Genomic DNA, 18827 nt, shown 5'->3' on the forward strand with positions numbered 1-18827 from the left:
ATCATAAGGTGGGATTTCAGTTAGGAGACTCAAGATGCCCTGACATTCAGTTGTTTTCCTTAATGTCTTATTCTTCATTTATTTGGTTCAAGGGTAGCTTTCCAGTGCCTTCTGGAGACACTTGGAAGTACTGTTGCTGGTTCACAAGCCTTGCTCTTTTCACTGCTATGAAAAAAAGTCTGATTTGTAATGGATAAATCACCTTGGGATTTCTCTTCTTTCAATGCGAGAATACTTCTTTACTAAAGTCAGAATTTCCCTTTCCTTATCAAATTACATTACAACAATACCTGAAGTAAAAAATTTCCTTATGGCAGCCCAAACCAGCTCCTTAACCTGTGTTTTGCTTTGATGTACAAGAATATTGTGGTAAGGAAGATCAAAAACAATATTATAAAGATTGAACTTTGAATTTTTCACTTTGAATCATTTGTCTTTTGAACATCCCTCATCCTTCCTCACATCTAACTACCAGCAAATCCACATTTGCTAAAAGCTGGAAGGGGCAGTTGGCATCCCAGTTCCTGTTTGGGTTTCCAGCAGTAATAGCAACAATTTCTGTTCAGACTCGGACACAGTTACATCCTCTAATTAATGCATATCACTCTGTTCTGCCTTCCTTTTGTAATCTCACTCTTTCATATGTTCTTTACAATTAAAGACGTTTTTTAATACCTCAGTTAGAGCTCAGCCTGCAACTTTGAGGTGCTCCTCAGCTGCCTGCTCAAGGCACTGCACCTGCATGTATGGCATTTATAAACGTCTCCTAGTAACAGTAGATTTGAGGTCTCCAACCTTAGGTACATCTGTAAGCTAAAGAATCATGTCAACAGTAGGGCATTTCATGGCAGCTTCTCCTGAACCATTTCTTTTCCATCTTCCTCTCCACACAGTTTTTGGCCTCATGGGTCAGGAAGGGAGAAAGCAGAGGAATTATTTTCTAGCTTGTGCTTTATAAGCCTTGAATTTTCTGTTTTCTTCTGGTAGTGCTCGCATATTTCCTGACAGCGGAGTGCTTCATTTGAGGTGAGACATTCTTTGTCAGTTATTTGCCTTCATTCCTTTTCAGACATCCTTTACAGCTGCCAGGGATTCAGCTAGAAGCTAGACCAGGAGAACACAAGAAATTAAATCAGTCTCTTGTTGCCCTAATCTTGCATCTTCATTTCAGACATGTGCCTGCCTTGTCTGTTTTGCAGGAAACAACTGGACACTTCTTTGAGAATCAGGCAAATTATCAGTGTGACTCTGGTTACCAGCTGGTTGGAAGCTCAGTGTTTATCTGCCAAGCAAATCGACAGTGGTACAGTGAATCACCTCCTTACTGTGCTCCCCTCAGCTGTGGAAAACCACCACCCATCCAGCATGGCTACTCCAAGGGAGAAACTTTTGATATGGGCTCCAAAGTAGAGTTTTTCTGTGATGAAGGCTATGAGCTGATTGGAGATGTTTCCTGGACATGCCAGAAGTCTGGGAAATGGAGCAAAAAGCGAAGTCCCAAGTGTGTGCCAACAAAATGTCCAGAACCACCCCTGGCAGAAAATCAGCTGGTCTTGAGGGAAGTGAGTTACCAAGTTGGTGTCGTACAGTTCTCCTGCAAGGAAGGTTATGTTTTGCACGGCTCCCCTGTACTGAAATGCTTGCCCTCCCAGCAGTGGAATGATTCCTTTCCCTTCTGCAAGGTTGTACAGTGTTCTGCACCTCCCTATATCCCCTTTGGTGACCCCTTGACTTCGTCCCTTCATTTTGGCAGCACTGTGAAATATATCTGTGTGGATGGGTTTTTACTGAAGGGTGAGTCCACCATCAAATGCCAGGCTGATGGCTCATGGAGCTTACCTTTGCCAGAATGTATTCCTGTGGAGTGCCCCCAGCCAGAAGAAATTCAGAATGGTATAGTTGATGTGCAGGGCCTCACCTTCCTAAGCACAGCCCTCTATACATGTAAACCAGGCTTTGAACTGCTAGGGAACACAACTGTCCTCTGTGGAGAAGATGGACAGTGGCTTGGAGGAAGGCCAGTTTGCAAACCTATTCAATGCCCAAGGCCTAAGAAGATCCTCAATGGCAAATATTCATTCACAAACTTCCACTATGGGCAGACGGTTAGGTATTTCTGTGACAGAGGTTTCCAGCTCCAAGGGGAGGAAACGCTGAGGTGCCTAGAAACAGGAGAGTGGAGTACAGAGGTTCCCTCATGCAAAGCCATAAATTGCCAACCCCCTCAGCCCATTGAGAATGGTTTTGTGGAGGGTGCAGATTATAGCTACGGGGCCATGGTCATTTACAGCTGTGTGCCAGGCTTCCAGCTGTTGGGCCTCGCCATGCAGACCTGTGAAGAATCAGGCTGGTCTAGCTCCACACCAGCCTGCCTTCCAACAGACTGTGGCCTGCCTCCTCACATTGACTTTGGGGAGTATGTGCAGCTGAAACACAGGGAAAGACGTTCTGACCGGGAGGGTGTTACAGAGAGTCCTTCCCTTTCACGTACATTGTTGGCTGACAATTCGAAAGACTTCCAAAGTTCCTTGAAGGACGACAGTGCAATGCAGCTCACCACCTTCTTGTTTGGAACTGTCATTTTATACACATGTTACTCTGGGTACGAGCTGCTGGGAAACCCTGTTCTAGCTTGCCAAGAAGACGGGGCTTGGAACGGCACTGCCCCCGCCTGTGTTTCAATAGAGTGCACCTTGTTGTCACCCCCAGAGAACGGTTTTTTACATGTCACTGAGAACACGCTCGGCAGTGCAGTGCAGTACAGCTGTAGGCCAGGATTCACCCTTATTGGCTCTGACACACGGCTGTGTTTGCCAAGTCGGCAGTGGAGTAACACTGCTCCGTACTGCAAAGCAATAACCTGCAATTCACCTGCCCAGCTTATGAACGGGAAGATAAGAGGGGAAAACTACACTTATGGTAGTGTTGTCTACTACGAGTGTGATCCTGGTTACCAGTTAAATGGCCCCACAGAGAGGAGATGCCAAGAGAACCAGAAATGGGACGGCAATGAACCAATCTGCATTCCTGTTTCCTGCAGCCCACCGCCAGTTTTGGAGAATGGTCAGGTGACTGGAGAGGAGTACACATTCCAGAAACACACAGAGTATAGCTGCAATGAAGGTTTCCTGTTAGACGGGGACAGGAGTAGAGTCTGCCTTGCAAATGGAAGCTGGAGTGGAATCACTCCAGTTTGCAAAGCTGTAACCTGCCCTGTGCCGCTGCCTCTTCCCAATGGAAGAACTACGGGCTCAGATTTTAGCTTTAAGAAAGAAGTGCACTATCACTGCAATGAAGGATATAGCCTGCAAGGAGTATCTACACTTACCTGTCAGAGTGATGGTACTTGGAATTCAGAAGCTCCACACTGTGAACCAGTTATTTGTGGACCCCCTGAAGACATCTCCCATGGCTTTCTGAATGGCTCAAGCTTTACCTATGGGCAATTTGTCCAGTATGTGTGCTTCCCCAGTTATGAGCTGCATGGCAATCCTTTACGGCAGTGTCTGTCCAATGGCTCCTGGAGTGGAAGCCTTCCATCTTGCCTACCCTGCCTGTGTCCTACACCACAGATTCAGAATGGGGTCGTTCTTGGTACAGATTTCAGCTGTGGCATAAGTGCCCAGTTTCAATGCCTGGAGGGCTTCAAACTGCTGGGGCCTTCAGAAGTCACCTGTGAGGCACCTGGCAAGTGGAGTTCAGGATTTCCTCGCTGTGGGCAGATTTCCTGCGGCTCTCCACCCATCATCCCCAACACATTTATCAATGGGAGCAGCTCTGAAGATGAGAACACCATAATCTATACCTGCTTGACGGGTTTTATCATGAAAGGGAGTCCCAAACTGACTTGTGTGGAGACTGGTGTGTGGAAGAAGCCATACCCAAGCTGTGAGCTGTTAAGTTGTGGCCCACCACCATCTGTCCCAAATGCAGAGATTCTTGGGAACACTTACACATATGGGAGTAAGGTCCAGTACAGGTAAGGATGATGCTGCTATTATGTTTGCATAAAAAGTCCATGAAGGAATGATAATAATAATAATAATGGCCAGTCTTTGTGAGCGAAGATCCGGGGAAGGTCTTTACACCTTCCAGCCTGCGCATTGGATTTTTTTTAGGTGAGACACAGTGTGCGCGGAACTGAGCCCACCCTTTAATCCTAAGGTTCCTCTGCTGGGGCCAAGCGAGCTTGGACGGTGGCAGCGAGGTCCTTAGGACGTAGGTGGGTTGCCTTTAAGGGCTAACGAGCTCCATCTGCCCGGGAATGGCCCTGACCGGGAATCGAACCCGGGTCTCGGCGGTGACAGTGCCGCACCCTTAACCACTAGACCACCAGGGGCTCCTGAAGGAATGAAGATGAAAGGTTTATGTACACTCAGTTAGTGCTAGTTTTCAGTGCTCAGTGCTCAGACTGACAAATCCTGTGTTCCCATGCACTTTATAAAATATTATTTGGATGACTTGTGAAAACTCCAGAAAGGTATTTCAGCTTGTTGGGCTGTACTTCTCCACTGACTTTAATTTCCCTTTTGCTTTCCTCTTCTCCTCCTCTGAAATACTGATCTCAATATACAGGTTTTGTTAGCAGGTAACAGCAACAGTCAGCAGGGTGTGCAGTTTTTCTCCTCTTTTGGCACTGCATTCATGCTTTCCATCTGCTTCAGGTGCCCATTGTAATACCTATGGGCTCATCTCCCTCATGTCCCATTTTCTGTACTGCAACTCTATGCTGTCAGCAAGTTACTCTTGTCAGATACAAGAGTGAGGGTTTTTTGGTTAATTTCCTGAAGTGTGTATGCTGCAGAGCTCTTTTCGCCAAGGTGAGGAATGGCTTGTCAGAAGGAAGATGGTTTTCTGATAGAAAAAGCAAATCACGGTATGGGACAGAACTGGGAGATGGCAAGTAGATGAATTTAACAGTATCAGTTATTTCTATGCAGTTTTGACAAGGTGAAGGGGTAACTTGTCACTGCCATTTTACAACTGAACACACTTGTGCTAGCTCTTGGTAAAGCACCATGTGAAATAGAACAAATAAGCCTTAAATGTCTGAGCAAATGGTCTGTTGTCAGCCTGAGGCTTGGTTTGTTCTTGGAAGAAAGTGAGATGATCTTTAGAATTACCTGGTGTTCCCACACACTATTTACGTCACCAAAGACCCTCCATGCAAAGAAAAGGGCAGTGTAGGAGCTGCACTAAAGCATTCAGTACCCTCCAAGCACTAAAGCCATGAACTCACTTCCTATTGTGATGTTGCAGCAGCATGAAGCAACTGGAGATGAAGTGTAAAGTCTCCAGCTCTTGCAACAGATTGAACCCAGTACAGATGTGCTCCTTACAGGCTTACCTTGACATAATAGAGAAATCTCAAGGTACGCTTATTAACAACTAATGCTGCAAAATTACTGTCCTGACTTTCTAATTTATGGGTTAGCTCATTCCTAGCTGTGTCTCTGTGGTCAGGTCTTCATGCTGTGTTGCAGATGCCTGGAAGGTTACACAATGGTGACAGAGGTGGATGAATGCATTTGCCAGGAAGATGGACAGTGGTCTCCTCAAAGTATTTCCTGTTGCCCCAGGAAGTGTCCTCTCCCAGGAAATATAACTAATGTAATGGTACTTGGGAACAACTTCACTGTGAACACAACCATCACTTTGTCATGTGTAGAAGGCTATGTTCTGGTGGGAGCAAGCACATCTACATGCAAGGTATAGTTTTATTAGCACTGTTTTTGTTGAATGAGGAGTCCTCATACCCTTGTTACCTTTTGGCCCTTAATTGGACACAACAAAGAAATTGAAAGCATATCCTGCAAAATATAATATGCCTACTTGTTGCCCAGTAAGAACAATTATTAGTTTTCTATGTATAGACTCTCAGAACTAGAAATTAATGATTTCTTCTTCCATCCAAAGCTAATACTGTCCTCTTGTAAAGCATTACTGTTATCAGATTTCAGACATTAAATCATGTCTGAGATTTTAAAAAATTATGTCCAAGATTTCTAATGTATTTTGAGGATTGTATGCAGAGCTCCTTTTCTTCAGACTACCATTTTAACCCACTGTAAACCTGTAGAAACTTGAATCCTCTGTATGCTAAAAACAAACATCCTCATCAGTCCCACTGTTAATCTCTTGTTACATTAGTTGTGGAGAACTTTAAAAGCCTATTTACAAGCTTAAGACAAAGTCAGCAAGTATGCTTAAATGAGAAAAGTTAAACATGCATGTTTTTGCAGAATAAGCACTTCACAAGGAAAGGTTTTCCCCTTATTTTGGGGAAGATCTGTTTGTTTCAAAGATCTCTGGAAGTAGGAGTAGGTATCAGACTTCCCTTAGCAAGTCAGGGAAGGGAGCTGAAGCACTCAGTCATGGTGTTAGACATTCAGTTAGGAGAGAAATACAAAACTTGAAATCAGGCAGATATAGTTTTCATCGCCTGATGTGTTCCCTGAGCAATTAGGTGACCTTGTACAAATGAACTTGCTTTTCCAAGCTGCTTTTTCCCATTTTACTTTTTATTCCTTCTAAGTCTTAATTTAAGCATTCCTACCAAAGTTAAGATCCAGTCTATGTTGACATCTTAAAAGTGTTACTTAAATTACTGAGTTTTATTAAGAAATGCGTAGATGATGTTACCTTAACCATATCTGTAAACCCACAGCAATTGGATGCTTCTACTATGATTTCTCTTTTTCATTTAGATATGAATTAAGCATATAAAGCAGAGCCTTTACCATTCTAATTACATTCATTTTTCAGGAGAATAGTGTTTGGGTGCCACCATTTTCTGATGACATCTGCATTCCTGTGTCCTGTGGAATTCCAGAGTCTCCAGAACATGGGTTTGTGGTTGGCACTAAATACAATTACAAAGATGTGTCTCTTTATAAATGTGATTCTGGCTATGAATTACAGGTAAGTAAGCTCAAGTCTCCAGCACTTTAAACCTCTAGTTGTCATTTTCAGTTCCTGTGTGATGGCCGTGGGTTGTCTGGTCCTCACTGATGCATTCCCTTAACTGGCACAGAAGCTGGATATCTGCTGGTGTTGTTATTGCCAGTGGAAAGCTACTGGTATGACTGGGATGGTCTTGAATGACTTAAGGGTATAATTGAAGCAAGGATAAGAATCCTATTCAGGGATACATGTCCAGCAGATATCTTTCAGTGTTGGGGGTTTTTTTGTCAGCTGAAGCAAATACAGCATTATACATGCTTGTGACCATAAGTCATGGAAGAGTTAATTTCTCATGTGTTGCTCCCTTGACCTGGTTCTCTGGACAGAGTTGGATTGCATTCTTCCTTCCATTTCATAATGTCATAAGCATTATGTCAGCTGCATTGTGCCTTTCAGACTTAAAACTCCTGATGAACTCCACTGCCCTCAGTTCTATGACATTGCTAAATGGTATTAAAGTAATAGATGGTATTAAAGTGATATATCAAAGAGATTCCAGGTTGTTCAATGGCAGCTTTATTCCCTGATGGAGAAGGAATCAAAGTTCTTTCCTTTCCATTGTTTTTATTATGGTTTTTATCCCCACCTGAGCTCTGGAGCAGCACTGCTTTCCTAGTGTCAAGACTCAGGCTGGCAAGTTCAGAGCTGCCTCAGGTGTGTTTTCAAAAGCTGCAGTGAATTTAGAAATGATCATATGTTGCTGAGGCACAGCATGACCTCCACTATCCCCAGGTGATGGCAGAATCATGAGGTGCTGAGGTGTTCTTAAGACAGAGAACTGCTCTTAACACTGGTTTTGTAAGCGTCAAGCAGAATGCTTGATTTTGCTTCCTTTGTACTGTCATAACACCAGTAATAAACTGAGAACTTCATGCATGTGAATTTGCCCAGTGAGAAGTAATTCACTCAGTCACTTGGTATAAAAATAAGAAGAAATTGGAGAATGCTTAGCTAACAATGCATTTATTTTTCATAATCTTTCCAAATATGCAATATCACTGGGGATGGAGGTGTTAGTATTTAGACAGAAAGGTAGAGTTGCTGTTTCATGTAATTTTTTGAGGTAATAAACCTGTGCTTTCATACAGTAGCAAGTTCTTCCAAGCTTTCTATTCCAGTTTCGCCATCTAGTGTCAGTCTGTCTCCCTGCTGTTTTAAGAGAAGTTCTGGTTTTTTCCTTTGGGAAGCAAAATCCATTGGATGTGATGTCGTTCAGCAGTAGTCGTACAACAACAGAAACAATGCCATTTATAGGCAAATTTTACAAATGAGCACTTGGGATATGTGTTCAGATCAGCACACCACATTTATAAAACTCGAGCTTGTACTGTTGTTGAAAAAATCGCTACTTAGATTTCCTGTGAGTCCTGGAAGGAGAAAATTTGTCGTCATACCACATTCCTGGGAACAAGAATGGTAAAACTGACAAAAAAGGATGATACTCCAGGAAGAAGGACAAGAAAACTAACTAACTAACTAGTATCACAAATATTTGGTTTAGAATCACTTTGCAGAAAGTTCTACCCAAATAGACTTGAGCTGTAGCATTTAAGTTTCTCTTTACATGGGTTGCATGTGAAGAGGAAACCTCCTCACCTTGCTGGATACTAAAGTTGATGGAAGAAAAGTGTTGACTAAGTAAAGTTGTTCTTTGAGCATCTTCTTTTTTTCACAGGGTGATGCAGAACGGACTTGCCAGGAAGACAAGCTTTGGAGTGGCACAGTGCCAGTGTGCAGAAGTACGTTCTACCTGAGTCTATCACTTAATGTTGGTCAAGGGTGATATTACACAACAGAAAACACTAATGCACATTTTGCTTTATAATTCATACTGTCTGCATTTTACCTAAAAATTTTTGGTAAATACCACTGTTAACAACCTGGAAGAGTTGCAGAATTACTGGCATGTGCAGGTAGTAGTGTGAAGGAAATCACCTTTCTGCCTTGCTCCTGCTGTCTGCTCTGCAGACAGCTTCCAGGCCTCTAAATGCGTTAGTTGCCAGTAGTCAGAGGTACTTAGCATCCTCAAATTAACTCTTTTCATTCTCAAAGGTATTTCACTTCTGTGAGATGTCACTGGCTGCAGTGCCAGTGAAATTTCTACATAAATGTTTATGTGGACTTCAGCTGTTGGCTGAAAGTGGCAACAGTTTCCTGAGGCTTCCTGCCAGCACAGCCACAATAGATTTTTTCTTTTAGCAAGAACTGGAAACACCAAGCGTAATTCTATTCTGCTACTCCGGAAAAAAATATCTGGCAATGACCAGACAAGTGCTGTGCTCTTTCCCAGTTTCTCAGAGTGAAACCTGTGGAGGAGCTGTGAACAGGACAGGCCATATATGTTATGTTTGATTGGAAAGTATTGCTTACATTACAGGAGTATCATGTGGACCCCCAGACATAATAGAAAATGGATCTGTTCAGGGAGAGGAGTTCCTGTTTGGCAGTGAAGTTTTTTACAGCTGTGACCCTGGTTTTGAGCTGCAGGGACCAAGCCGAAGGATTTGCCATGTTGACAAAAAGTGGAGCCCTTCCGCCCCTAGATGCATGCGTAAGTAGCAAGCAGAGCAACATTGTGTCCGGGAAATCTTAAGTGTGCTTTGGCTGGCTTCCTCTGTCTTCCCCTGCAGCAGAGGGGGCTGTTCAAGGAGGAGCCAGAGGAAAAGCCAGCAGAGAAGTTATTATTGGCAGCTCCTCACTGATCTGAAGGGAGAGGGAGCTCCTTTTGGCACATTAAAATGGTATAAACATAGTCATACTCAGGTCAGTAGAGTGGGAGTGAGGCCTGCTGTATTTGACTTGTCTTGCACTGTATTCTGCGGAGCCTTGGGCATCAGGTTTGTCCCTGCCATGCCGAAGCTAATATATCCTGGCTGCTTCTGAAGACCATGACTGTGCTCTCTAGGATCAAATCTTGGCTCACTGTGCAGTAGAAGATGGCTAATTGTGGGACCATGGAAAGAAGGATGTATTACTGATTTCATACAGCTTATAAATAAAATGCCAATTATAGCCTTTACAAATAAATCACCATCTTCTCATAGTGATGTCGTAGTCATATCCCTTGCATTCTGCTCTCTCACCTTTGATGGAAACTGCCTGGTCTTCACAGTGTGGGACCAGGGGTCAAGATCCTTTTTAACTAATATCATTTTTCTTAAGCACATCTTGAGATGACCTTCCACTGTAGGGTAGGAAAGTAGAATTCAAATGTAGCATCTGGCCTACTCAGAAGAAATATTCCACATAGCTCTGTTGGATTGAACACCTCATAGCTTGCAACACCATCAGATACATTTGGACACTTTCTCAGATGTCTGCAATGTGAGCTCCAGGAGAAAGAGCAGGGAAGGCAATGTATAATCCGTCTCCATGTAATAGTTCACAGCTTCTTTCTTCCTGTCTTTCCATCAATTCAGTGTGTGAACAGAGCTGTCAGACAGTGTGTAACTGACAGACAGAATAGGCTTCAGTGTGTGTATAAACTCCGAAAGTTTTCTTCTCTCCTAGAAATTACTTGTGGGCTGCATCCTTCCATAGAGAAAGCAGAGGCCATTTCTACAGGAAGCACATACAGAAGCAATGTAACCTTCATGTGCAGCTCCGGATACCATCTTGTTGGGCCCCAGAATATCACATGTCTTGCCAACGGGAGCTGGAGCAAACCCTTGCCATTGTGTGAAGGTGAATGTTCAGTTTCATGTCCTTGCACATTCTGATCTGGGATAAACAGTAGCCCCTCCCTTACTCATGCATATCATATGATCCAGGGATCATGTTACTAGAAACTGTTCTGTGATGTAGCTTTTCTGGATTATCTGTCAGTGACAAGAAAGAACATTTTACATCTTCTGCTGTACTGACCCCAGCAGGAAGTCATAAATGTGGCCTCTCTTCCCCACCACTGACACATATTACTGACCTGAAAAAACATAAGGCTGCGGCTTTTCACCATCACTGGGAGGAGCTCCTTCTCTAGCTTGGCTACATTTCCTTCCCATGGCTACTGAACTCTCCTTCAATGTTCGTCATGATTTATTACTCTGTGGCTGCTGTAAACATATTGTATGACTAATTTAGGAATTGTTGGAAGTTCAAATCTAATACCAAGCTGAATTAAAGAGACCTCTGTCTTTGCAGAGACCAGATGTGAAGTTCCAGTTTCCTTGATGAACGGGAAGGCAATTTATGAAAACAATACAGTTGGCAGTACAGTAACATATCTCTGTGAGAGGGGATACAGCTTGGAAGGAGAATCTGCTGCAGAATGCACAAGAGATGGAAGATGGAGTAATCCCTTACCTCTCTGTAAACGTATGTGTTTACTTTGTAATGGAAAAGGGGTCTTCATTTGTAAGCATTACAGGCCATTCTTCCTTTAAATTGACAGTAAAGCAGAGCAACTTTCCCAGATCTTTTTGGAAATGTAGTATAATTTTCTTCTGGACTAGCCATGAGCAGCATTTATCCTTGTAGTTTAAGAAATAGGTTTGGCCTAAATTGGGAGATTTGTTGGTGTGCATCCCATTTTTGCAGAGGAACAAAGGGAACAGCTTCTATTTCTATTGCTTTTCATATGATTTGGTTTTGAAATTCACAGAAACTGTTCTAAAGTGTTCTCTTCCTTCCATCCCTTTTTCTTCCCTTCTCCTTTTCCCTCATGCCCTTTCTTTGAACAGCAAATCCTTGTCCTGTGCCTTTCATAATCCCAGAGAATGCCCTTCTGTCCGAGGTGGATTTTTATGTTGGTCAGAATGTATCCATCAGGTGCAGGGAAGGCTACCAGCTGAAAGGGCAGTCTGTGATCACCTGTAATGCTGATGAGACCTGGACTCCAGCAACAGCAAAGTGTGAAAGTAAGTACAAGGCCTGTGGTTCCTTAGGGGTTGGTACTTTCCAGAGAGTTTGTGACCACAACCATGTCACAGAGGAACGTGGCAGCACAAACCTGTCAGCAGAGCTCTCCACCCAGATGCAGGTGTTCTGGAAAAAGAGAGCTTTTGTCTGCCATTGGCCTTTTGATAGATGAGTCACTCTGAGAGATCCAGGCACATAAAGGTGACCTAAGAAGCTCTATGGAAGAGTTATGTTTTCTTTCTTTGTAATAGAGTTATTTCTTTAAAAGGATCCAGAGTATGTCTGTGTGGGTTGGTGCCCCAAGAGCATTTGTCCTACTATCTTCTAGGCCCTTCTGTAAATTTCTTCTCAATTTGCCTTCTGGAAGCCCTGGAGCTAGGATTTGTTGTAGGACACCATAAATATCCTAAGAATGGTTCCTGGAAAATTATGAGTGATGAGACAAGAGTTGTAGGGAAGGTGCTGCCTTTTATTTGATTTATTGATACTGACAGAAGGCATAGTGTCCTTTTGCAAGCACATCTGAAAGTCTTTTGGCTTCTTGCAGGCAATATTGTTTAGATTTGTGGAATCATAGAATGGTCTGGGTTGGAAGGAACCTTAAAGATCATCTAGTCCCAACTCCCCTGCCGTGAGCAGGTGTGCTGTTCACTAGATCAGGTTGCTCAGGGCCCCATCCAACCTGGCCTTGAACACTCTGAGGGGTGGGGGGTCCACAGCTTCTCTGGGCAACCTGTTGCAGTAGTTCACAACCCTCTGAGTAAAGAATTTCTTTCTAACATCTACGGTAAACCTGTCCTCTTTCAGTTTTAAATCGTTGCCCCTTGTCCCATACCTATCTGCACCTGTAAAAAATCCCTCTCCCTCCATTTTTAAAAGATTCCTTAAGATATACTGGAAGGCTGCAATGAGGTCTCCCTGAAGCCTTCTCTTATCCACACTGAATAACCTCAGCACCCTCAGCCTGTGCTTGTAGGAGAGGTGCTCCATCCCTCTCATCATCTTTGTGGCCCTCCTCTGGACCTACTCTAACAGGTCAATGTCTTTCTTGCGCTGAGGACCCCAGAACTGGACTCTTTACTCCAGATGAGGTCTCATGAGGGCAGAGTAGAGTGGGATAATCACCTCCCTTGACCTGCTGGCGACTCCTCTAATCATGCAGCCCGGGATACAATTGGCTTTCTGGGCTGCAAGTGCACACTGCTGTCTTGTGTCCAACCTTTCATCAGCGAGAACACCAAGGTCCTTCTCCACAGGTCTGCCCTCAAGGACTTCTCCTCTCAGTCTGTGAGAAGAAGTGCAACCCACATGCAACGCTTTGCGCTTAGACTTGTTGAACTTCATGAGGTTGCCATGAGCCCACTTCTCAAGTTTGTCCAGGTCCCTGGACACCCTTTCACTGATTTATCGTCACAGGTGTGTCTGTGGCTCCTGCTCTGGACAGCACTGTGTCCAGGTTTAGAAACTGTATTGTGTAGGCATTGCAGCTCACCTACCTCTGGATGATTTCTTTTGTTTAGAGATATCTTGCGGTCCCCCAGCTCACATAGAGAATGCTCTGATTCACGGTAGCCTCTATCAGTATGGAGACACGATCACCTATTCATGCTACAGTGGGTACATGCTGGAGGGCCCCCTGAGGAGCATTTGCTTAGAAAATGGAACATGGACAACACCACCCACCTGCAAAGGTAAGTCTTTCTATGAATACAAGCATATTTTAACTTTCCATAAGCACAGAGCTTAGCTGCAATAAAAATTAAATTGAAATTTTTGCAGTTTCAGTGCAGTCATAGTATCACTCAGGCCTTTATAGTCCAGGTTGTTGCTTTATTTCCACGTGAGGGAGGGCTTCCACAGTTTTGCTCTTTAGTCCATAGTAATCTTATAGTTCCTTTTGCTACAATGTTGTATCACACAGGGAAGATCTTTTATACTCTCATCTTTTGTAAGAAAGTGACAGAACTAGCCATGTTTTTGACAAACTGAGCTGTTTCAGATAAGCACTGCCAGTCAGTTTTTCACAGTCAAAAATCAAGAACAGCAGAAAACAAAATAGAACAAATGGGTGCTTAGTCCCTCATTATGTTTAAAGTGTGACAGCTCTAAAAATTTATATGCAATAAAACACTTAAAGACAGATTGATACAGCTCACTAAATAATACACATTAAGAACTGATAGAAAATCCATGGGTTTAACAAAATAACAAAGTATAGCCTGTCTACCCTTGGCATACCAGCAGGTATATGTAATCTTTTGGTCTATTGAGCTAAAACATTCACTGGTTTAAGTTACAGAATTAACTTTTTGGTACAGAAGATTCAATAAATAAAAAGGTTTGAACAGAAAAGGGGGGAAACAAACACAAAACATAAGAGATAATAAACTCAACACTTAAAAATATATATAAGCCTATACCAAGAACCCCTCATCAGGTGTTTTTTGTACAAATTCTGACAGTAAAATGTTATGAATGCTAAGACCTAAGCTAATTCAGTTCCCCTACTCTATGAAAGCAGGCACTCTGTTAAAATTCTGTATCTGATAATGCCTAAAAATCTTTGATCAGTAGACCATTTTGAGGAGACCCAGAGCCAAGGAAGTGGGCTTGTAACTCCTGAACATTTCAGGAATTGAGAAACTGCGCCTGGAAAACAGGTTTCTCTTGTTTTTGTGACCAGGGCTTGCCATTGCCATTAAGAATCACCCACTGAGTAGCCAAATAGAGAAGATCTACAGTAAAAGCACCAGAGTTACTTCAGTGTCATGAGGTACCCAAAAGTCCTGTTAGACATTTACACTCCCGAAGCACTAGGCCATTTTTGAAAAGTTTGTCACATGTGTCTTCATTTCTTTCTAAACTGTGATGGCTACAGAATTCAATGCAGCTATTCCTCCATAATAGCTACGCTGCCTAAGATAGAATTCACCAGCAAAATTATTTGTATATTATCTCTCAAGATTGTGGAACTTTACATTCTTCAAATGCCCCTTTAATATCACCAGCTTTGCTTTTTATTCTTACTTAATATTTATAAGTTACACAGAACCCACCTACTTTATGCCAAGGAATGTGATTTTGTGCTAAGCGACGTTCTTGACAGTGGTTATCAACAGCCAGGAAGGGCTGATCTGCATAGCACTGTCCTGTTTGCAACAGTGTGAAGTCTACTGGGACTGTTTAGAGAAATATGTATTAGGGAAAATTATTTCAAAAAAATGAAGTGATGAGGCGGACAGAAGATGAGGGTGGAAAACAAAGCAGAATAACCTGTGTATTAGGGAGGAGAATAACAATTTGCCCCCTCTTTTCACCTAAAAGGGGAACTAAAGAGAAATAAAAGGGGAACTAAAAAGAACTAAAAGTGTTTCTAAGAGGACTGTCCTGCATTTTCATGACACATGTCAAAGTAATCTTTCAACTTCTTTTTAGTTCATGTGAGTGATTTGCCTAACAAAAGTCCTACAGGACTCAAGCCTTTGTGGTCTACATCAGAAGCAACATGAAAGCGCTCTTTGTGATGACTCATGCTGCATTTCTTGTTTATGGCTGTGTGAGTTGATTATTAATGTGTCCTAAGCCTGCTTGAAATGTTCTGTCCTGGTTGAACAGGTTAGTTAACGTAAATATTATAATTAAAAGCAGACTTCGTTAGCTTCTTTGGAAGGGCTCTCACCACAGCTGCATTTGCCTGAATCACCACTGGTTAGAGGTTACAGGCCAGATTCTGATCTGAGTTTCAGGGGTGAGAAGAATTGCCCTGGATCTGCTGATTGTAAACACCTACAGGACTCAGCAGGCTGCACAAATGCACACAGCTCACCTGACTCCAGTTTCTGAAGTGCTCTAAAATCTGTCTTGTCTGTTTGCCCTCTTCACACATCTTGCTGACTGGGAGTGGTCAGTGTGGAGCTGCCAACCAAAAAGTTCATAACCCATCAGCAAACAAGAGCATTATGAGAGGGAAGCTGAGGCCTGGAGGAAATTGTTCACTTGCAACCACAGGGAATCTTTTCGGAAAAGCTGAGAACAGATAAGAGATTTTTTTCCCCCCTTCTTACCCATGTTTGTCTTGCAGCAGTGTAATGCTTTTGTGTCCTCTGAAGATAACTCACAGGCATGGACTTACAAGGAGATCTCAAAACATTGATACCATGGGCGTGAAATATGCTATCAGTAACTGAAGACACAATTCATGGTTCCTATTCTCTCCGCAGCACATCAGGACTGCATTTGCCCTGCTTGTTTTCACAACAGCTGAAAAAAGATAATGAGATATCACCTTAACTTCCAGTCCTGAACCTTTCTCTGTCTTGTCTGTCGAGTTAAGAATAATCCCCACAGCTACAGGCAAATAGTCCAGACAAATAGTCTCTGCTTGCCTAAATTGGTGTATAACAAGTACACACCTAGGGATGATACTGTCTCATTCAGTTTCACAACCAGGACCTCGGCAGAAATCCAGGAATAGCCTATCTCTGCCTGAGATCCTGGATTGTGCAGTGGCATGGAGTTTCTGTAATTCATTAATATTTCTGTAGAGCAGTTCCTGTAACTCTTGGAATATTTGCATCTTCTCCATTGACAGAGAGAGAGAAAATACATTTTGGAGAACATTTTTCATGGGCTTTGAATTTAATGTGGGATATGATTTATACACAAATCTTTTATCTCAAAACCCATCATACATTCATGGGATATTGTTTAAGTGGTGTGGATCATACAAAGCTTTAAATGATTTTTAATTGCACAAAAGAAATCTGTTTGGCACTTTATTCTGCTTTAGTCAACACCCAGCAACAAGCTGTCTGGGTAGTAATAGATATTTTAAAAAAAAAATTCCAAAATGACTGTTAAGATATTGCAACTTCTGCTAACCTGCCAGAGCCCAAGGTCTCTTCCCAGTCTGAATATCAGCTGACACTTGATGGGAAGGTTCTTGAGATTGAAAAGTAAAATGGCAGAGTTTTGGCCTCATTTCAACAGAATCCAAGATGTAGCTTGTGGCTTGCAACTTGGCATGGCTTAGGTCCAAGAATGACTCAAGTTTGGCTCTATGAGGGGAAGATTTGCACTCTTTCCAGTGTGAATTTCAGGTCTGAACAGTGTTTCAGTGTGCTGAATCCACTGTTTCTATTTAATACTAATATTGAATGTGATCTGAAACACTCAAAACCTAAATTCATATTTTGCTCACCTAGTAACTAATTAAAGATATGATGCAATTAGCAGTTCAGACTGAGTTTCCTGAGATTACTCTATGTTCATAACTACCACTAATTAGATGTCAGTCTGATTACTTATTTGTTCTGTAGCCATCATCTCAAAGCCACAGTTTTTGATCTTCATAGTATGTACACCAGCACAAGAAGGATTATACTTCCTCCAGGGATCTTTATGTCTAAAATGTTTGTGCATAGCTTGTCACCTGATTTTGTAAAGTCGTCCTGGTTTCGTTCGATGTGTGAGCCAAGAAGCAGTGAAATGTTATAGAGAAGATGATGAAGTCCAAAGTCTGTTCAGTCCAGGCAGCATACTAGGCTATCATGATGGTGTGCACTCCAAATTCCTCACTTTTATGATCATGTGCTTATTAGTGGGTATGCGAACCAAGCAGTCACACTTTGGGTTCCAGGATTAAACACTCTGCCAGTGCTGCACCCATTTTGGTCACTTCTCATTGTGCTGGATGATAATGCAATAAAAATTGCTTGTTCTGCTACAGTGTTTAATTTTACTTTGACAAGCCCTATATTATGCCAGATAGAATTACCTTGATGTTTCACACCAAAGTCAGAAGAAAGTTTGATTCTATTCTAGAGTTAAGTTAGAAGGCATAGGGGGAGAGGGGAGGAGGGTAATAGTTTTTTATGGGATAGGGTATTTTTTTTTGTTTTACAAAGTTAGTGGGGAAAGTGGATAAAGCATAGCATCAGCCTTGAAACATTGTTTAAATTATTTACCCAGTTTTGCTGAAAACATCTACGTTTGCATTCTTGTCTTGGACAATTTTTGATTGTCTTAGTAGTTCCCTGGCTTCCAGTACCTTATCAGACACACAGAGACAGAAGAAAATGTAGCCCTTGAAATCAAAGTCACATAATGTATTTCTGGGAAATGCAAATGCACTTGTTTGTTCTACTCTAAGCTTTACAACTGCAAAGGTCAGTGCAAGATGCTGAATGACTAAGCTTCTAATTCACCGTCTTGAGTTTGTGATGAAACTGTATCGTTTCCAGCTGTCTGCCGGTTCCCATGTCAGAATGGTGGCATCTGTGAGCGACCAAACGCCTGCTCGTGCCCAGATGGCTGGATGGGTCGCCTCTGTGAAGAGCGTACGTATATCATCCCTAAGTGTAATTTTAAGGATGATGTAGATAAGACAGGTGAATTCACTGAAGTGAGGCAGCTGGGAAAAATAAAGGCATAAAGAACCAAAACCAGAAAAATCATTACTATATTCCCCTTGACAAATGAAAGAGAACAGAGAGTGATGGCTTGTTTCTATCCTCTGACACCTCCAGATCAAAATAAGCACTTTTTTAATTGATCTGATTTTGTTTGTGGGTACTCTTTCACTATGGTTGCAGAACAGATTGCTTCAATTTTCCAAAGTCTGTTTTTAATAGCAGCACATGATAGTTTTGGGGAACAGGGATTAGAACAAAAGAGATGTGAGTGCCCTGCTGGTGGCTGCATTGGTCTCTTGGCTTCTTTTTCTATCAGTCTGTGGTTATGAACCTGATCAATTAATGTTCGAATACTGCAATGTATCCCCTTTTCCACACTGTCCTTCCTGGTCCATGTGCCTGTACCCCACAAATTCTGGGCTGGCGTTTTATGTCACGGTTAGAGAAGTGGATCTGTTCTGGTTGAAAAGAGTAAAATCTGACTCTTAGCTCTGTCAAAGATTCTCTGGGTGACATTGGGAATACCAGTTTGAGCCATGTTTCCCATTTTCTTCATGGTGGTCTTAGCACAAGGAAGTTGGGAGGTTTAACCCT

At 42.5% G+C, this 18827-nt stretch overlaps 1 protein-coding gene across 1 annotated transcript in view; it reads left to right on the plus strand.

The window, feature by feature from the left end:
* The window catches only part of SVEP1 (sushi, von Willebrand factor type A, EGF and pentraxin domain containing 1), a 121687-nt gene that overhangs the window by 93697 nt on the left and 9163 nt on the right, over positions 1–18827 (plus strand). The window contains exons 38-47 of the mRNA XM_050329357.1: positions 1200–3979; positions 5484–5709; positions 6766–6921; positions 8639–8702; positions 9341–9514; positions 10474–10647; positions 11104–11277; positions 11643–11819; positions 13341–13511; positions 18063–18158. Coding sequence (XP_050185314.1) covers positions 1200–3979; positions 5484–5709; positions 6766–6921; positions 8639–8702; positions 9341–9514; positions 10474–10647; positions 11104–11277; positions 11643–11819; positions 13341–13511; positions 18063–18158 — 4192 coding nt within the window. The remainder of the gene's footprint in view (positions 1–1199; positions 3980–5483; positions 5710–6765; positions 6922–8638; positions 8703–9340; positions 9515–10473; positions 10648–11103; positions 11278–11642; positions 11820–13340; positions 13512–18062; positions 18159–18827) is intronic.

The sequence above is a fragment of the Myiozetetes cayanensis genome, unplaced genomic scaffold (assembly GCF_022539395.1).
Source record: "Myiozetetes cayanensis isolate MyiCay16 unplaced genomic scaffold, myiCay2020 scf4, whole genome shotgun sequence".
NCBI classification, from domain to species: Eukaryota; Metazoa; Chordata; class Aves; order Passeriformes; family Tyrannidae; genus Myiozetetes; species Myiozetetes cayanensis.